This window comes from Somniosus microcephalus, chromosome 26 (assembly GCF_052327205.1).
Source record: "Somniosus microcephalus isolate GS21.2 chromosome 26, FLI_Smic_1.0, whole genome shotgun sequence".
Taxonomy (NCBI): Eukaryota; Metazoa; Chordata; class Chondrichthyes; order Squaliformes; family Somniosidae; genus Somniosus; species Somniosus microcephalus.
This window is the reverse complement of record NC_141012.1, coordinates 41,239,359-41,258,665: the sequence shown is the minus strand read 5'-3', so window position 1 is coordinate 41,258,665 and position 19,307 is coordinate 41,239,359. Positions and strand designations below refer to the sequence as shown.

The 19,307-nt window shown below is 46.4% G+C and overlaps 1 protein-coding gene across 2 annotated transcripts in view; it reads left to right on the top strand.

Annotated features, from left to right (window-relative positions):
- LOC147100408 (high affinity cGMP-specific 3',5'-cyclic phosphodiesterase 9A-like) overlaps window positions 1-19,307 on the top strand; it is a 118,182-nt gene that overhangs the window by 78,663 nt on the left and 20,212 nt on the right. For both annotated transcript variants that reach the window (XM_085968090.1, XM_085968089.1), the window contains exons 9-11: window positions 8,357-8,431; window positions 15,048-15,134; window positions 17,606-17,710. In XM_085968090.1, coding sequence (XP_085824216.1) covers window positions 8,357-8,431; window positions 15,048-15,134; window positions 17,606-17,710 — 267 coding nt within the window. The remainder of the gene's footprint in view (window positions 1-8,356; window positions 8,432-15,047; window positions 15,135-17,605; window positions 17,711-19,307) is intronic.

Below are 19,307 nucleotides of genomic sequence, written 5' to 3'. Positions count from 1 at the left end.
TCCCGGGAGAGGCGAAAAACCAGATAAAGACCCAATGGCCAATTTGGGAGAAAAAAATCTGGGAAATTCCTCTCCGACCCATCTAGGCGATCGAAATTCTTCCAGGAGATCACTCTGTCCCTATATTTTCTACAGTACTTACCTTCTGTAAAGGCGATCTCCACCCCAGCCAGGAACAGGAATAAAACCATCTCCTGAAATCTAACACAGAATTAGAACACAGTAGGAGCAGAACCAGGCTACACGGCCCTGGGCCCACTCCACTACCCACAGGGCCATGCCCATTCCGAACCTAGACTCATGTCCAATTTCCTGCCCGCTCCCCGTAACCCTTAATTCCCTTTACTTCTAGGAAACTATCTATTTCTGTTTTAAATTTATTTAATGATGTAGCTTCCACAGCTTTCTGGGGCAGCAAATTCCACAAACCTACCACCCTCTGAGTGAAGAAGTTTCTCCTCATCTCAGTTTTGAAAGAGCAGCCCCTTATTCTAAGATTATGCCCCCTAGTTCTAGTTTCACCCTTCATTGGGAACATCCTCACCGCATCCACCCGATCAAGCCCCTTCACAATCTTATATGTTTCAATAAGATCGCCTCTCATTCTTCTGAACTCCAATGAGTAGAGTCCCAATCTACTCAACCTCTCCTCATATGACCACCCCTTCATCCCCGGGATTAACCGAGTGAACCTTCTTGTACTGACTCGAGAGCAAGTATGTCTTTTCTTAAGTATGGACACCAAAACTGTATGCAGTATTCCAGGTGCGGTCTCACCAATACCTTGTACAACTGCAGCAATACCTCCCTGTTTTTATATTCCATCCCCCTAGCAATAAAAGCCAACATTCCATTGGCCTCCTTGATCACTTGCTGCACCTGCATACTAACTTTTTGAGTTTCGTGCACCAGGACCCCCAGATCCCTTTGTACTACAGTACTTTCCAGTTTCTTGCCATTAAGATAATAACTTGCTCTATGATTTTTCCTGCCAAAGTGCATAACCTCACACTTTCCAGTATTGTATTCCATCTGCCAAATCTCTGCCCACTTACTTAGCCTGTCTATGTCCCTTTGCAGGTTTTTTATGTCCTCCTCACTCACTACTTTCCGTCCCATCTTTGTATCATCTGCAAACTTTGATATGTTACACTCGGTCCCCTCCTCCAAATCGTTAATATAGATTGTAAAGAGTTGGGGACCCAGCACTGACCCCTGTGGAACACCACTAGTTACTGGTTGCCAATCTGAGAACGAACCATTTATCCCAACTCTCTGCTTTCTGTTAGAGAGCCAATCCTCCACCCACGCCAGAATATTACCCCCAATCCCGTGATTTTTTATCTTGAGCAATAATCTTTTGTGTGGCACCTTGTCAAATGCCTTTTGGAAGTCTAAATACACTACGTCCACTGGTTCCCCTTTATCCACCCTGTATGTTACATCCTCAAAAAACTCAAGCAAATTTGTCAAACATGACTTCCCCTTCATGAAACCATGCTGAGTTTGTCCTATTAAATTATGTTTATCCAAATGTCCCGTTACTGTCTCCTTAATAGTGGACTCTAACATTTTTCCAACCACAGATGTTAGGCTAACAGGTCTATAGTTTCCAGCCTTCTGCCTACTACCCTTTTTAAATAAGGGTGTTACATTAGCAGTTTTCCAATCTGCCGGGACCTTTGCTGAGTCCAGTGAGTTTTGGAAAATTATTACCAATGCATCCACAATCCCTCCCGCCACTTCCCTCAAGACCCTAGGATGCAAGCCATCAGGTCCAGGGGATTTATCTGCCTTGAGTCCCATTATTTTACCAAGTACCACTTCCTTAGTGATTTTAATCGTATTTAGTTCCTCCCCCCCTAGAGCCCCCTGTTTGTCCAGTGTTGGGATATTCTTAGTGTCCTCTACTGTAAAGACTGATACAAAATAATTGTTCAGTGTTTTTGCCATCTCCATGTTTCCCACCATTAATTTCCCGGTCTCATCCTCTAAGGGACCAACATTTACTTTAGCCACCCTTTTTCTTTTTATATAACTATAGAAACTTTTGCTGTCTGTTTTGATATTTTTTGCTAATTTACTTTCATAATCTATCTTCCCTTTCTTAATCAATCTTTTAGTTATTTTTTGCTGTCTTTTAAAGACTTCCCAATCTTCCATCCTCCCACTAGATTTGGCTACCTTATATGCCCTAGTCTAGAATAGTCTGACCTGTCTTATATTATTGTAGCTAAGGACCTGGCCGACCATTTCATAAAATGTTCCCCCTCTCTAATTCAAGGTGTTAAAGCCAATTTAATTGCCCCAATTGCTTTCCTGTTTGAGATAAACTAACCTGCATAAACTCTGGATCAACCTGGGACCTTCCTGGTCTCGCTGGCTCCCTGGATAAACTCCCTGAGCCATGGGGGGAGCTAAAGTCTGGAATGTAAAATGTAATCTTAATTTTCTGTTGCCTATATGGGTTACTCATGAAGTGGAGGCATTAGCTACTGAGGTTACCAAGGATTTTAGAGAAGTTTATCAACAGCAAACAAACCTGAGAACTTGAGCCCTGTCCCACTGCTAATCTCTTTTATTTTGGACTTAGCAAAAAGTGGGACACTAATGTGTTTGTGTGAGAGAGTGTGTTTGCTTGTGTGAGAGTGTGTTTGCTTGTGTGAGAGTGTGTGTTTGCTTGTGTGAGAGAGTGTGTTTGCTTGTGTGAGAGTGTGTGTTTGCTTGTGTGAGAGAGTGTGTTTGCTTGTGTGAGAGTGTGTTTGTGAATGGCCATATGAAAGTTTGTGTTTTGAATAAAAATAGATAGAAATTGCAATTAATTCTGGATTAATGTTCTGGAAGAATGGATTGGTATAGTGGAAGGATGTTTTGATGTTCAGGTAGGATTTCAGTTGCTATCTTAGAAAAACAGGTTGATGTTCTGGATGAAGGGGGTAGCGTTTTGGAAGAATGTGTTACTGGAAAAATAGGCTGGTGTTCTGGAAGGATAGGCTCATGTTCTCGAAGGAGAGCCTGGTGTTCCAGAGGACAGATTTTCCTTCAGAAAGCATGATCCAGTGTTTCAGAAGGATGGGTCGATGTTCTTGGCGAATGTTTGATTGGTGTTCTGTAAGGATTTGGGTTGATATTCTGGAAGCATGTGATCAGAAAGGCCAAGGGGCCTTTTTTGTTCAAATCTATATTGAGCACTTGTCAAAAGCATGGATGAAAAAGAATCGCAAAGGAGGGATTGACCCAATTGAAATGTATGAGATAGCTATGCAAACTTTTCTTTTCTAAACCTTGCAAGTCTGTCAATGCTCTGAAAGTACACACATCTGTTTATTAGCATTCAGCACCTGAACTTGACCGAGAACATAAAATGAGAAGCTCAGTTTTTTCCTTTCTTTATAAAACTTTCTACCATCTTTTTCACTCTGGTTTCTCTCCATCCCTCCTGACTCATTCTTGGATCTGGTATCCTTGGGTGCCATCCATCTTGCTCAAGTGAAAACTCTGCCACTGAGAGCCTAGACATTGAGCTTCAGCAGGTTATTTGACTGTGGAGGGTATCACCACTCTACTATCCTCCTCATTGTTTACTACATTTCTGAGTTTTGTGTCATCTGCAAACTTTGAAATGATGCCCTGTATACCTAAGTCCAGGTCATTAACATATATATCAAAAAGAGCAGTGGTCCCAACACCGACCCCTGGGGAACACCACTGCACATTTCTCTCCAGTCTAAAAAACAACCGTTCACCACTACTCTCTGCTTTCTGTCCCTTAGCCAAATTTGTATCAAGGCTGCCACTGTCCCTTTAATTTTGTTAACCAGCCTATTCAGTGGTACTTTGTCAAACACTTTACAGTTTCTACAGTTATATAAAAAGAAAAAGGGTGGCTAAAGTGAATGTTGGTCCCTTAGAGGATGAGACCGGGAAATTAGTAGTAGGGAACATGGAGATGGCAAATACGCAGAACAAATATTTTGTATCAGTCTTTACAGTAGAGGACACTAAAAATATCCCAACACTGGACAAACAGGGGGCTATGGGGGGGGGGGGGGGGGGGCGGAGCTAAACACGATTAAAATCACTAAGGAGATGGTACTCGGTAAGATAATGGGACTTAAGGCGGATAAATCCCCTGGACCTGATGGCTTACATCCTAGGGTCTTGAGAGAAGTAGCGGTAGGGATTGCGGATGAATTGGTGGTAATTTTCCAAAACTCCCTGGATTCAGGAAAGGTCCCAGCAGATTGGAAAACTGCTAATGTAACGCCCTTATTTAAAAAGGGAGGTAGACAAAAGGCTGGAAACTATAGACCAGTTAGCCTAACATCTGTGGTTGGTAAAATGTTGGAGTCCATTATTAAGGAAGCAGTAACAGGACATTTGGATAAGCACAATTCAATAGGACAGAGTCAGCATGGTTTTATGAAGGGGAAGTCATGTTTGACAAATTTGCTCGAATTCTTTGAGGACGTAACAAACAGGGTGGATAAAGGGGAACCAGTGGATGTGGTGTATTTGGACTTTCAAAAGGCATTTGACAAGGTGCCACACAAAAGATTACTGCACAAGATAAAAAATCACGGGATTGGGGGTAATATACTGGCATGGGTGGAAGATTGGCTATCTAACAGAAAACAGAGAGTTGGGATAAATGGTTCATTCTCGGGTTGGCAATCAGTAACTAGTGGTGTTCCGCAGGGGTCAGTGCTGGGACCCCAACTCTTTACAATCTATATTAACGATTTGGAGGAGGGGACCAAGTGCAATGTATCCAAGTTTGCCGACGATACAAAGATGGGAGGGAAAGCAGTGAGTGAGGAGGACATAAAAAACCTGCAAAAGGACATAGACAGGCTAAGTGAGTGGGCAGAAATTTGGCAGATGGAATATAATGTTGGAATGTGTGAGGTTATGCACTTTGGCAGAAAAAATCAAAGAGCAAGTTATTATCTAAATGGAAAGAAACTGCAAAGTGCTACAGTACAAAGGGATCTGGGGGTCCTGGTGCATGAAACACAGAAGGTTAGTATGCAGGGACAGCAGGTGATCAGGAAGGCCAATGGAATCTTGGCTTTTATTGCAAGGGGGATGGAGTATAAAAGCAGGGAAGTCTTGCTTCAGTTATACAGGGTACTGGTGAGGCCACACCTGGAATACTGCGTACAGTTTTGGTTTCCATATTTAAGAAAAGATATATTTGCTCTCGAGGCAGTTCAGAGAAGGTTCACTCGGTTGATTCCGGAGATGAGGGGGTTGACTTATGAGGAAAGGTTGAGTAGGTTGGGCCTCTACTCATTGGAATTCAGAAGAATGAGAGGCGATCTTATTGAAACATATAAGATTGTGAGGGGGCTTGATCGGGTGGATGCGGGGAGGATGTTTCCACTGATGGGTGAGACTAGAACTAGGGGGCATAATCTTAGAATAAGGGGCTGCCGTTTCAAAACTGAGATGAGGAGAAACTTCTTCACTCCGAGGGTAGTAAATCTATGGAATTTGCTACCTCAGAGAGCTGTGGAAGCTGCAACATTAAATAAATTTAAAAAGGAAATAGAGTTTCCTAGCTGATAAGGGAATTAAGGGTTATGGGGAGCGGGCAGCGAAGTGGACATGAGTCTAGGTTCAGATCAGCCATGATCCTATTGAATGGCGGAGCAGGCCCGAGGGGCCGTATGGCCTACTCCTGCTCCTACTTCTTATGTTCTTATGTTATGAAAGTCCATATACACAACATCAACTGCACTACATTCATCAACCCTCTCTGTTACTTCTGTTACTTTTGTGATCTCAGGATATTCCAAAGCACTTCATAGCAAATTAAGTACTTTTGAAGTGTAGTCATTGTTGTAATATAGGTACCGTCAATTTGCACACAGCAGGATCCCACAAACAGCAATGAAAGAAATGACCAGATCATCTGTTTAAGGTATTGGCTGAGGGATAAATCTTGGTCAGGAGACTGGGGGAACTCCCCTGCTCTTCTTCCAAATATTGCCTTAGGATCTTTTACGTCCACCTGAGAGAGCAGACGGGGCCTCGGTTTAACGTCTCATTAGAAAGACAGCAGCTCCAACATTGCAGCGCTCCCTCAGTACTGCACTGGGAGTGTCAGCCTAGATTAATTGCTCAAGTGTCTGGAATGGGATGTGTGAATAAATGTTAAGAAACCAGCCCTTAAATCTTATCTTCTCAGTTGTAAGCTGCCTCTCCTTTGGGGAGCTCGCTCTTGTAGCTCGGCTTTCCTGGAGCTGGCGGTGAGATGAAAGTAAAGCTATTGGATTTTTAGTCAGTCAATGACCCCTTTCTCAGTGGGTCCCAGTGCCTCCCACCGGTCTAACACTTGCCACTTCCAAAACGGCCCCTGGTGAGGTCATGACGTAACAAATTGGAGAAAACCTGGGTCGTTTTGTGTATCATAACATCATCTATTGATGACGTAGGCCGAAATTTTCTCCAGGGCGGCGGGTTGGGGGCCACTAAGGCGGGTGGGACACCCGGGAGGCTGGGGTTCCCGCAGGCCCTGCCGACTTTAATGGCAGGACCTCATTTGAATGCGAGTCCTTGGATTCCTGCCTGCTGTCAGCCAGATTGATGGGCTGGATGGTTGCGGGCAGGTGGGCCTCAGAAGTGAGGGGCCGGTCCGGGGGAGGGATCGTGGGAGGGGGGGGGTCGGCAATCGGTTGGGGATTGGGGTGCGGGGGGGAGGGGAAGGAGGGGGGTTGGCTGGGATCGGGTGTTCCCATGCGCCTGCTGCTCTCTCCTCCTGGATGCAGCAGTTCCCGCCTGTTTAACTGTCAAGGTTTATGAATTGTGTGAAACCCGTCCACAGTCAGTTAAATTCAAAATGGAGGGGAAAAAAGAGGCTTCCAGCTTTGTTACAATATTTAAATTGAGGTAACTCCCCCTGGCACTGGGTTGGTCGCCCGCCTCCCACCCCCACCCCGCCTCCTGCAAAACCGGAAGTGGGCGGGTTGGAGCCGGGGTCGGGTCGGGAATCCCATTTTTAACAATTTAACTGCCCCCACACCCAAGCCCACCCGTTATTTTTAGGGGAAAATTCCAGCCGTAATATCTCAATGACGTTGCGCGGGTGCAGCGGCAATTTGTCATGACTACACTGTGAACGCACAATTTCCCCGTGGAACGCACAATCCCGAGTGGAACACACCGCCAGCAGTTCAGAAGGATACCAGCAATGCAACGACAGTGTAAATTCAGGGGAGCAGTTCTGTCTCTGTCTCTCTCCCACGTACACGCACTGTATTTTCTGTCTCGCAGTCTCTTTACCTCTCTGTCCGAATCTCGGTGAATGAGATAATGATAACAGACATTCCATTGACTAAACTGGGAGGGCCCAAAGGGCAGACCCTAATCCAGAAAGCCAGTGCTATTTTCCTGACTCTCACGGTACATGTGAAAGTAGTGAGTCCATTTCAAAGACCAGGAGTTGCACAGTAGAAGCTGAAACACAACACTTATTTGCCACCTTGTGGAAGCTTGGCTGTACAGCACATAACACAGGAAAGGAACTTTTACATGAAGCAGTAGATTTTACAAATTAGCTGTGGTCGGAAGTGTGCTGAGCTCTGCGCCTAATTCTCGATAACGGGCTCCCGATGAGCATGCTAAGCTGTGCACCTGGAATGCCAATTCATCAAATCCACCCCCGTATTCCAAGCTCATCCAAAAATCTGCTGCCCGTATCCTAACGTGTATCAAGTCCAGTTCACCCATCAACCCTGTGCTCGCTGACCTACATTCTCTCCAGGTTCACCAATGCTTTGATTTTAAAATTCTCATCCTTGTGTTCGAATCCCTCTGTGGCCTCGCCCCTCCCTACCTCTGTAACATCATCCAGTCCTGCAACCTTCCGAGACTACAGCCTGCATTTACACAGCACCTTTAACACAGTAGAACGTCCCGTGGCTTTTACAAGAGTTATTATCAGATAAAATTTAGCACTGAGCCACATAATATTAGGACAAGCAGTAGGTTTTAAGGAGCGACTTAAAGGAGGAGAGAGAGGCGGAGAGGTTTAGGTCCAGAGCTTAGGGCCTAGATGGCTGAAGGTATGGCCGCCAATGGTGGAGCGCAGGAAGTGGGGGTGCGACAGAGGCCGGAACCCTGTTTGCTTTCCTTGATACAGATGGTGATTCCCCTTAAGCTGTCACTGGATGAATAGTGACAAAACATCCTATTTCCCAGTTGTATATTCCCCTCACCTTGATGAGCGGACTCACAATAAAACACCTGCAGGCAGTGCCGCGCGTCCGGGCCTTGCAGGAGAAAGCGATTGCTGACCGCATTTTATTATTATTGCTTTTCTAAATGAGACACCTGTTCCCTGTTTTGACAGTACACACTATCCCAGGAGACCATCGAGGCACTGAAGAAACCAACGTTTGACGTCTGGCACTGGGAGTACAATGAGGTAGCGTGAAGCTGCCATTCCTGGGGCACGGAAGTGGCCGCAGATCAATGAGTTAAAATGAAACCGTTCAATAATAGTCGCTTTATTACAGAGACTGTGTCATCCCAAAGGAGGGGCGAGGAGGAGGGGTGAGGAGGAGCAGGCCAACAGCTCAGAACAATCATGTTCAGGAGAATTTCAGTCTTGTGTTTGATGCCCCTGTTTATGTTGTGAAACCGTCACTGTTCTGCTTCTGCTGCGTCAAATTGCCCCTTTTATAAAGCAGACTCAGCAATAGCGGAATAATTGCACATCACCAGAAACCTATGGATGATGAGGCCCATTCGGCCCATCTTAACACATCCATCCAGAACAACCCTACTCTCCCCCCCGCCCCCCCCCCACCCAACCCATTGCTGCATCTAGTTGTTTCTTGAATAATTCCATGGTTTTCACCTCCACTACTCCAAGTGTTGATCACACTCAGTGTGGGAAGATCCTCTTGATAAAGTTACCTTTCACTTGAACCTGTATCCCCTTGTCCTTCTCCTATTGTTAGTATTACGTCCGTGAATGATTGAGACACGGACAGCAGGAGTTGAACAAAACACGTCTTTACTGATGGAAGTCAATAGTGAAACTGAAAACAACAGAGGCTCACTAGCGCCTTTTATACAGGGGTGGTCACTGCCGGTACTGCAGTCTGAGACCAGTTATTCTCTTAAAGGTACATACACAACAATTCCTCCCCTTTTAGATGAACAGTACATAACATTCATTTAACAACTAAATGATAACTAATTACAATCACAATTACGGTTGCTAGATACATTGGTTAAGTTTAAGCAATTATAAGTTCAGTCTTTGAGGAGGCTTCCTGATTCTGTCTGGATAACGCCTCTTTGGGGTATCAGGTTCTTCTGGCAATGTTGAGTCGGGATCAATGTCGTCGTTTGGTTCATCTGCTTCCAATATTACCGGTTCTGTGGTAGCTGCAATTGGAACGTCGATTTCATTACCAGGTGTATCAGATCGTGGTGTGGAGTTGACGTTTTCCAGTGACTCTAGAATCTGGTCAGCATGGTGTCTTACAATGCTCTCCCCAATGTCCACGGTATACATGAGAGGTCCTTGTCGTGTACAAATCGTTCCTGGCTGCCATTTCTCAGTGCAGTAGTCCCGGGCCAAAACTGGTTGACCTATCTTAAAACTCCTGGTTGGCCTTTCATTCATATTCTGAAACTGCCTGTTCTCCACATCTCTTCGGACGTTTGGCTTAGCCAAATCCAAGCGGCATCGTAGTCTTCGATTGAAGAACATCATGGCTGGAGTTTGGTTGGTAACCGCATGTGTCGCAAAGTTGTCCACCTTGTGTTGTAGGGGTATATCTTCATTACACATTGCCTTGATAGCCTTCTTGAATGTTTGAACAAACCTCTTGGCCAATCCATTAGTGGCTGGATGATATGGGGCAGATGTGTAATGCTTAACACCATTGTTCTTTAAGAACCTCCGGAACTCTTCAGACACAAACTGTGGTCCATTGTCAGAGCAAATCTGTTCAGGCAGCCCATTCCTGGCGAATATGGTTCGTAAAACTGTGATCGTTTTTTCCGTGGTGGTTGAGGACATTTTTATTACCTCTGGCCACTTTGAATGTGCATCCACCGCAATTAAAAACATCGAGTCCATGAAGGGACCAGCAAAATCAATGTGCACCCTTTGCCATGGAGATGAGGGCCACTCCCATGGATGCAGAGGAGCTTGTGGTGGGGCGTTTTGGACCTTCTGGCATCCTGCACAGCTCTTGGTCATCTCTTCGATTTCTCTATCGATTCCCGGCCACCACACAAACGCTCTGGCTAAGTTCTTCATTTTTACCCCACCCAGATGACCCTCATGAAGCTCATTGAGCACTCTATCCGTCAACTTAGGTGGAATTACTACTCTGGGTCCACACATCAAGGTTCCTCTGCACACTGACAGCTGTTCTCTTCTTGGCGAAAATGCTGGCAGCAGTGGTTCGCCATGTGCTGGCCATCCCTTCACCGTTAAATCATAGACCCGTGATAGTGTCGGGTCATTCCGTGTTTCCTTTTCTATGTTTGCATTCGTCACAGGGAGACATTCGACTATGGTCGAGTGGAATAACTCCATTGGATCCACTGCAAGGTCTTCTTCTTCCACCGTCGGCAACGGTAGGCGTGACAATCCATCAGCATTTCCATGCTGTTTAGTTCCTTTGTACTCGATGTCATATTGGTGTGCCCCTAGGAAAAGGGACCACCTCTGCAGCCGTTGTGCTGTCATTATCGGTACGCCCTTCTGAAGGTTGAAAATGGAGACAAGAGGTTGATGATCGGTTAGTAGAGTAAATTTTTGACCGTGCAGGTAGCGATTGAACTTCTTCACCCCCCACACTAGGCTGAGGGCCTCTCTATCAATCTGGGCGTAGTTACGCTCGGCAGAAGTTAACAAGCGTGACGCAAAAGCTATCGGCCTCTCTAAACCATCAAGGAATTTATGTGACAGTACCGCCCCAATGCCGTAGGGAGACGCATCACACGCCAGTCTGATCGGCAGTGCTGGGTGGTAGTGAGCCAATACTTCCCTTGAAGTAATTAAGTCCTTACTCTTCTGAAAGGCACGCTTACAATCATCGCTCCATTTCCATGCTACCCCCGTTCGTAGCAGGGCGTTCAGTGGGTGCAGAATTGTCGACAAATTCGGCAAAAACTTATGATAGTAATTCACCAATCCGAGGAATGACCTCAGTTGCGACACATTTTCAGGCGCTGGGGCCTTAACAACCGCTTCAATTTTGTCAGGGGACTTATGTAACCCCTCTTCATCAATCACGTGGCCACAATGCGATATCTGTTTCCTAAATAATTCGCACTTGGGGCAGTTGGCTCGCAGCCCATGTTCCCGTAGTCTAGTGAGCACCTGTTCTAGGTTGTTAAGGTGTTCACTGTCATCTTCACCTGTCACAAGGATGTCGTCCAAGTAACACTGAGTCCCTGGAATCCCTTGCAGGACTTGTTCCATCGCTCTTTGCCATATCGCCGGAGCCGATGCTACTCCGAATACCAATCGATGATACTGGTAAAGACCTTTGAGTGTTTATCGTGAGATACTTCCTAGAGGACTCTTCAACCTCCATCTGCAAATATGCTTGTGCTAGGTCAATTTTTGTAAAACGCTTCCCTCCAGACAGTGAGGCGAAGATGTCTTCTATCCTTGGAAGAGGATATTGTACTGTGTGAAGGACTGAGTTCACCGTCACCTTGAAATCCCCACAAATGCGAATCTTCCTTGGCTCCCCGGACTTATTGCTTAACGTTTTCTTCATGACAGGAAGGATGGGTGTCGCCCACTCGCTCCAGTCGACCTTAGACAACACGCCTGCCTTCTCCAGATTCTCCAGCTCTGCCTCGACGGCTGGGCGAATTGCATATGGTACCGGTCTTGCTTTGAAAAACTTGGGAACTGCACTCTCTTCTATTTTTATCGAGGCGGTTACGCCTTTAAGCGTGCCCAGTTCTTGTTGAAATACCTCTTTGGCGTTAGCTAAGATTGTTGACAATCGTCCAGGAGTGACGTCTTCCTCTTTTTTACCGTCCACCGTCATTGCATGAATGGAGTGCCAATCTAAGTTTATCTTCCTGATCCATTCCCATCTCAATAACGGTGGTCCACCATTTGGCAGTATGTAGAGATACAATTTCCGTATTTTCTTGCCGTTGTATTCGACAGGCACCCTTATTTTTCCTCTGGGGTATACTTTTTGCCCCGTATACGTCGTCAAGACGATGGATGTCTCTCTCAAGGGTATGTGTGAAAATAGCCGCTCATAGTCTCGTCGATTCATGACGGTTAGCGCTGATCCTGTATCCAATTCCATTTTAACTTGGGACCCTGCTATCGTGAGGGTGACCCAAATGGTTCGGTGATCCTCTTTTGCGATTACATTGTGAAGTTTGAGACAGCTTAGTCTCCTGTTCCCGGATTCACTATCGCTCATCTGGTCTTCGGAACTACTGTCCGTCATCTTTTGTACTTTCTTGTACGGTTCCTTAGTAGCCTTTTTGTTGTCACTGGTCTTCTTCCCAGACCTGCAAACTCGTGCAATGTGTCCCATCTTCCCGCATTGCCTGCATATTTTGTCTTTGGACCAGCAGTCCTTCTGGTCATGGTTAGTTCTGCCGCAGCGATAACATTTTGCAAATCCCCGTGTCATTTCGTGGGTGCCGTATTCCTGTGGTTTTTGTTGAATTTCTGCAGCTCCCCTGGCTGCTGCTTCATACGATACTGCCACGCTGAAAGCCTTATCTAGCGTCAGCTCTTTCTCTGAGAGTAACTTCTTCTGTGTTCCTTCACTCAGGAGTCCACAAACAAATTTGTCCCGTAGGGTATCTGCCAGTCCTGCTCCGAACTGGCAGTGCTTTGATAGCTTGCGTAGTTCCGTAAGGTACTCAGCATTGCTCTCATCTTTATGCTGAGTTCTCCTGTGGAATTTAAATCTTTCTGCTATCAACAGCGGTGCAGGGTTTAGGTGTTCCTGTAGGACAGCAACAATTTCGTTAAAACTCTTCGCCTTCGGTTTGGCTGGAGTAATCAGGTCCCGCAATAGGCCGTATGTTCTAGCGCCCATTAAGTTTAGCAATATCGATGCCTTTTTCTCCTCCGCTATTTCGTTTGCCTTGAAATATACCTCGACTCTTTCCACATACGTGGTCCAGTCCTCTATTGTATTATCAAAAGCAGTGATACAGCCAGTCTTCGGCATCTTGCAAATCTAAAATGGCGCCTCCCGCGCTCTGCCTTCTTCCCCGATTTAACAAAATGGTGCCTCCCGCGCTTTGCCGCCTTCCCCGCTGATTAAGATGGCGCCTCCCGCGCTTTGCCTTCTTCCCCACTGTTGTTAGCGCTGCTTTCCGCGGTTTCTTGCGCGTTTAATATTTCTTTTTTTTATTAGCTTCCCATCGTGTAACAACCCTGTGGGACTCTTGCCTCCCTCTTCGCGGGTCTATACGCAGCCCGGCTTCGTAGCACCGGCCGCGCCCTGTGTGCTCCACCCTCTCTCTCTCTCTTCTTCCCGACAACGCTGCTCGGCCCCGTTGCAAACCACCCGCTCGAGTTCGCGACCGCCGCAGCCCAGGAAGGATCAGTGCACTACCTGCCACCAGCCCGATTAGCTGAAGCACCGTCGACAGGAACCAGGCCCCGCTTCCGACAGCTTCTCCAGCAATCTTCAACTCCGCAACACAGGGCGGATGCCCACGGTCGACGCCCGTTTCTACTGCCTCTTACTTTCTTTTCTTTCCGGTCTCGACCTCTGCTCACTTCGCTGTAGGAATGGATCCCAGGAGGTGGTGCAGAATGTAGGTAGGTTCGTATCTGCTCGTCGCCAGTATTACGTCCGTGAATGATTGAGACACGGACAGCAGGAGTTGAACAAAACACGTCTTTACTGATGGAAGTCAATAGTGAAACTGAAAACAACAGAGGCTCACTAGCGCCTTTTATACAGGGGTGGTCACTGCCGGTACTGCAGTCTGAGACCAGTTATTCTCTTAAAGGTACATACACAACAGTTAGTTTAAAGTAGTACTGTGGATTAACCTTTTCCATAGTATTTACAACCTTATAAGCCTCCATACGATCACCTTTCACACGCCTCCTTTTCAGGCCGAGTAGTTCAAGTCTCTCCAGTCTTTCCTCAGACATGTGCAAATCTTACTACAATGTTGCCTTTGCGACTTTGCCATTCTGGTCACAATATTGGGGGAAGGTCTGTAGGGACCAATTGCGGCAAAAGCACAATGCTGGGCTGAGAGATCAGTGGCAGGCATGATGTGAATGTTGGTGGTTAGGGTTACCAACTCTGGTTGGATGTATTCCTGGAGGTGTCATCACATGACCTCCTGCCTCCAACCGCCACAATCCTGCCACTGGTCGGCCAACATGTCCATCCTGGCGGTGCACCGCGTTCCCATGCCATTGGGAAACGAGTAGGCTCTTCCACTACGCGAGTGGATGATTATTGACTGTTGGGCAAACAGCCTTTATGCCCATGTCCGATTTTATTATAACTAATGAACAAAAGTGTTCAACGAAAAAAGATTAGAAACACAATTATTTTTTGCCCCTATGATCTTTCTCCTGGGTGGCTCGCAGCATGGTCCTGGAGATTAGTCGTTTGTTCCTGGAGACTCCAGGGCAATCCTGGAGGGTTGACTACCCTATTGGCGGTGGAAGCCGTTTCCCTCACAGCCTCCGCACCACACAATCAGAGGCACCCAGGAAACCCAAGGAGGCTTTTAATGCCCCCCACAGTACTTGCACAATAGAAGACCACCTCCATTAGCACCATCATTGTCAGAAGGCAACCTGTAACGGTAAAGAGGACCCTTGGTAGAGTGACTGACCCAGCGCAAGTCCCATTGGAGGTACTGTATGACCGTGTTTTTTTGTGACATTCCCTTGTCTGGTGTTTTAACTTTATTTTAAGCTGGTGACTGTCTCCATTGAAATAGCAGGTGTGGGAACCTTTGACATCCACAGTGATAGCGCAACATATCGGGCGCGCAACAGGTTCAAGTGTGGAGTAACTGTGTTTTATAATCACTGGCAGATGCTCAGCTGTCTGGAGTACATGTACCATGACCTGGGACTGGTGCAAGAGTTTAACATGAACCCCATCATACTGAAACGCTGGCTGGTAAGTTTGCTGCTCTTGAGGCAAAGGGAGGTACTTCACAACATCACAGCTTTGAACTGATTGTGGCCAATAGAAAGCAGACGAAAGTCTCTGCATCCCCAATAATTAATAATCGCACACAAGCAGCGTCTGATGCTGTTGTTACTCTGCATTGATGGAATGATGCAAGCAGAGAATGTGGTTACGCTGCCCACCTGCACTGACGGGAAGGAGGGGCTGGAAGAGATCCATGCATGTGCACAGGACTCGAACTCCATTCAGTTTCGAGAGGAGCTGATGGGCTGGCTGGGAGAAATTCAAAGCTGGCCCAATGGGGAAACTAGGCTCTACGCTGGCCTTTCATTTCTGTCACCTGGGTTAAATTCCAACCCATTCCTAATGCTTAGCTGTAAGGAGTTTGGTTAGTTATATGGGGTACTCCATGAAATGAGATTGGGCAGCCTTAAACCAGGCCCTGGTATGGATGAGTTGTTGGCACAAATTGTTAACTGCGTTTATTGATGCAACTGTAGCAGGAAATGGAGAAATGTTAGACTGGAGCAGTAGGGGCCGCTCTTCTCACACTGGGGCTGAGACACGTTGGTCGCACAGAGTAGAGGGAGCTTTAGCAGCATCTCACCGTTCTGTAGCTGAAGTCGGAAGTCGTTCTCAGGAGATTCTGCAATATTTTGCTGTTAAACTGAAAGCCAAACAGTGTTAGGAAGAGTGCCAGGGGATGGAGCAGTTTGTGTAGAAACATTGTATGGTTTGCTCAAGGAACTCCCTTGTACATTTTTATAATCTCATAACCAGCACCGATGCTTTTCACAGAGTGTCAGTGTGATTGTGAGCCTGTGGGTCAAGTGGCTCTAATATTCATTGACCCAGAGGGTCCCCAAACATGAAAACAGCACTGAGTGCCACTTATCTCTGCTAGAACAGTGTTAGAATGTTAAAAACAATTAACTCACAGCTTCTCCTTGGATTGTATTTTCTCTTTCTTGTCCTCAATACAGAATATTTCAAACAAGAGTATTCACAGAATCATACAGTGCAGGAGGAGGCCATTCAGCCCATCGTGCCTGTGCCGGCTCTTTGAAAGAGCTGTCCAATTAGTCCCACTCCCCCTGCTCTTTTCCCGTAGTTCTGCAAATCTTTCATTTATAAGTATATAGATAGATCCAATTCCCTTCTGAAAGTTACTATTCAATCTGCTTCCACCAGCCTTTCAGGCAGTGCATTCCAGATCATAACAACTTGCTGCGGAAAAGAAAATCTCCTCATCTCCCCTCTGGGTCTTTTTCCAATTACCTTAAATTTGGATGCATACGGGCCTGTCGATGCTTGCTGCATGCATTCTAACAATCCCACCTAATAAATTACAGACCTCCTTGGCTAAAAGACCAGGATTTTCTACATTTTTGGCCACTAACAGTTATCACAAATTAAGAAGAAACCTCAGGGGGACAGAACTGACTGGTTTTATTTCCAGATTTTCCTCTTCAGGGGTCTGCTTGGCTCTGTCGGTAGTGCTGTCACCTCTGAGCCAGCCGGTGTGGGTTCAGGGCCTACTCTAGGCCATCTGGACTGATGTTCGGTGCAGCACTGAGGGAGTGCTGCATTGCCAGAGGTGTTATCTTTCGCACGAGACGTTAAACTGTGTTTCTCCGTGTCTGAAACGTTCCCGAGCTTCCTGTGGCTTTCATCAGAAATCCCTGCCACTGTTAGCCAGTCAGTGTGTGCTTATCGCCAGAGCCGGGTTACGAATTTGGCTCAGTACCACACTGGGCGTTGCATTTACTGTCTAACCCGTCAAGGAAGCTGACTGCTCTAGTCTTAAAGCTCAAGCCACACTGAAAGACCTCATCTCTGTATTGGCCATCTAGTGACAGTCCTGGAATATATTAATCACTCAAGCTGTCAACTGGTTTCATAGAATAGTTGAAGTCAATGACAAATGTTGTCCATTATAGACAGGCTTCACTGTGCAATGTTTGATGAACTAGACAGAGAAACTATTCCAGCCAGATGCTCCTGACAGATCAGTAAGTCAGCTTGTGTCTGTTTCCCAGCCACCTTTTTCTCTCCAGTGTGTGGTTCTTTGTCTCTTCATCTGCTTGTCTCTGCATCTTTTTCTAGGTCACTTTTTCTTCGCCTGACACATTCTTTGTCGTGTGTGCCTCTGCATGCCTGTCTGTATGTAGCTGTGTGTCCCTTTCTCTTTGTCTGTCTGCATTTGTCTCTCTGTCTGCCTACCCGCTCTTTACTCTTCGTCTGTCTTTCTCCTTGTCTGGCTCTCTCACATGCTCCTTGCTCACAGTCTAGACTCAGACGTGAAGAATGACCACTTAGTGAGATACCAGAGGGCAACCAGTGCCTGTGGAGCCGTACCTCCAGCAGGGGATCAATGCTTAGAGGACAGGAGAAATCTTGGCAAAATACCACTTGTTCCCACTTGCAATAATTGGGCTTCTTTTATATTGTGTATCCAGCTCAGCATTCAGGAGAACTACCGGAACAATCCGTTCCACAACTTCCGACACTGTTTCTGTGTGACACAGATGATGTATGGTATGATCCATCTGTGCAACCTGCAGGTAAGTGGAGATCGATGTCTAGCTCGCACTCTATCATGTGATTGTATTTCCTCTTTCATGGTCACAAGCTCAGGAAAAGGGCTGTGTTTGGTGAATACAGCCCCTTTTGTATCTATTTGCAATAGTAATGGAGAGTTTTACACCTAACTCATGGTACAGCCAGCCCCCTTCTCATTACCAGGTTCAAATGGAGTAGTGGACATGGTTGAGTAAGACAGAAACAGATTATTAGAATATAGTCAGCAATAAATCCAATAAGGAATTCAGGAGAAACGTCTTTACCCAGAGAGTGGTGAGAATGTGGAACTCGCTACCACAGGGAGTGGTTGAGGCGAATAGTATAGATGCATTTAAGGGGAAGCTGGATAAACACGTGAGGGAGAAAGGAATCGAAGGATATACTGGTAGGGTTAGATGAAGTAGGGTGGGAGGAGGCTCGTGTGGAGAATAAAGATCAGCACAGACCAGTTGGGCTGAATAGCCTGCTTCTGTGCTGTACATTCTATTCAATTACATAAGAACATAAGACGTGGGAGCAGCAGTAGGTCATTTGGCCCCTCGAGCCTGCTCCGCCATTCAATAAGATCATGGCTGATCTGATCTTGGCCTCAACTCCACTTCCCTGCCCGCTCCCCATAACCCTCGACTCCCTTACCTTTCAAAAATCTGTCTATCTCCACCTTGAATATATTCAATGACCCAGCCTCCACAGCTCTCTGGGGAAGAGCATTCCAAAGATTCACCACCCTCAGGGAAGGAATTCCTCCTCATTTCTGTTTTAAATGGGTGACCCCTTAGTCTAAAATTATGCCCCCTAGTTCTAGATTCCCCACAATTCTATGTAAATTTATTAGGACAGTTTGGTCAGTCATAGAGTCATACAGCACAGAAAGAGGCCCGTCGGCCATCAAGCCCTGTCTATTCTAATCCCATTTTCCAGGACTTGGTCCATAGCCTTGTATGCTATGGCGTTTCAAGTGCTCATCTAAATGCTTCTTGAATGTTGTGAGGGTTCCTGCCTCTACCACCCTTTCAGGCAGTGAGTTCCAGATTCCAACTACCCTCTGGGTGAAAAAGCTTTTCCTCAAATCCCCTCTAAACCTCCTGCCCCTTACCCTGAAACTATGCCCCCTGGTTATTGACCCCTCTACTAAGAGGAAAAGTTCCTTTCTATCTACGCCCCTCATAATTTTGCACACCTCAATCAGGTTCCCCCCCCCCCCCTCAGCCTTCTCTGCTCTAAGGAAAACAACGCCAGCCTGTCCAGTCTCTCTTCATAGCTGAAGCGCTCCAGCCCAGGTAACATCCTGGTGAATCTCCTCTGCACCCTCTCCAATGCAATCACATCCTTCCTATAGTGTGGCGACCAGAACTGCACACAGTATTCCAGCTGTGGCCTAACTAGCTTTGTACAGCTCCATCATAATCTCCCTGCTCTTATATTCTATGCCTCAGTTAATGAAGGCAAGTATCCCATATGCCTTTTTAACCACCTTATCTACCTGTCCTGCTGCCTTCAGGGATCTATGTACATTCACACTAAGGTCCCTCTGATCCTCTGTCCTTCCTAGGGTCCTACCATTCATTGTGTATTCCC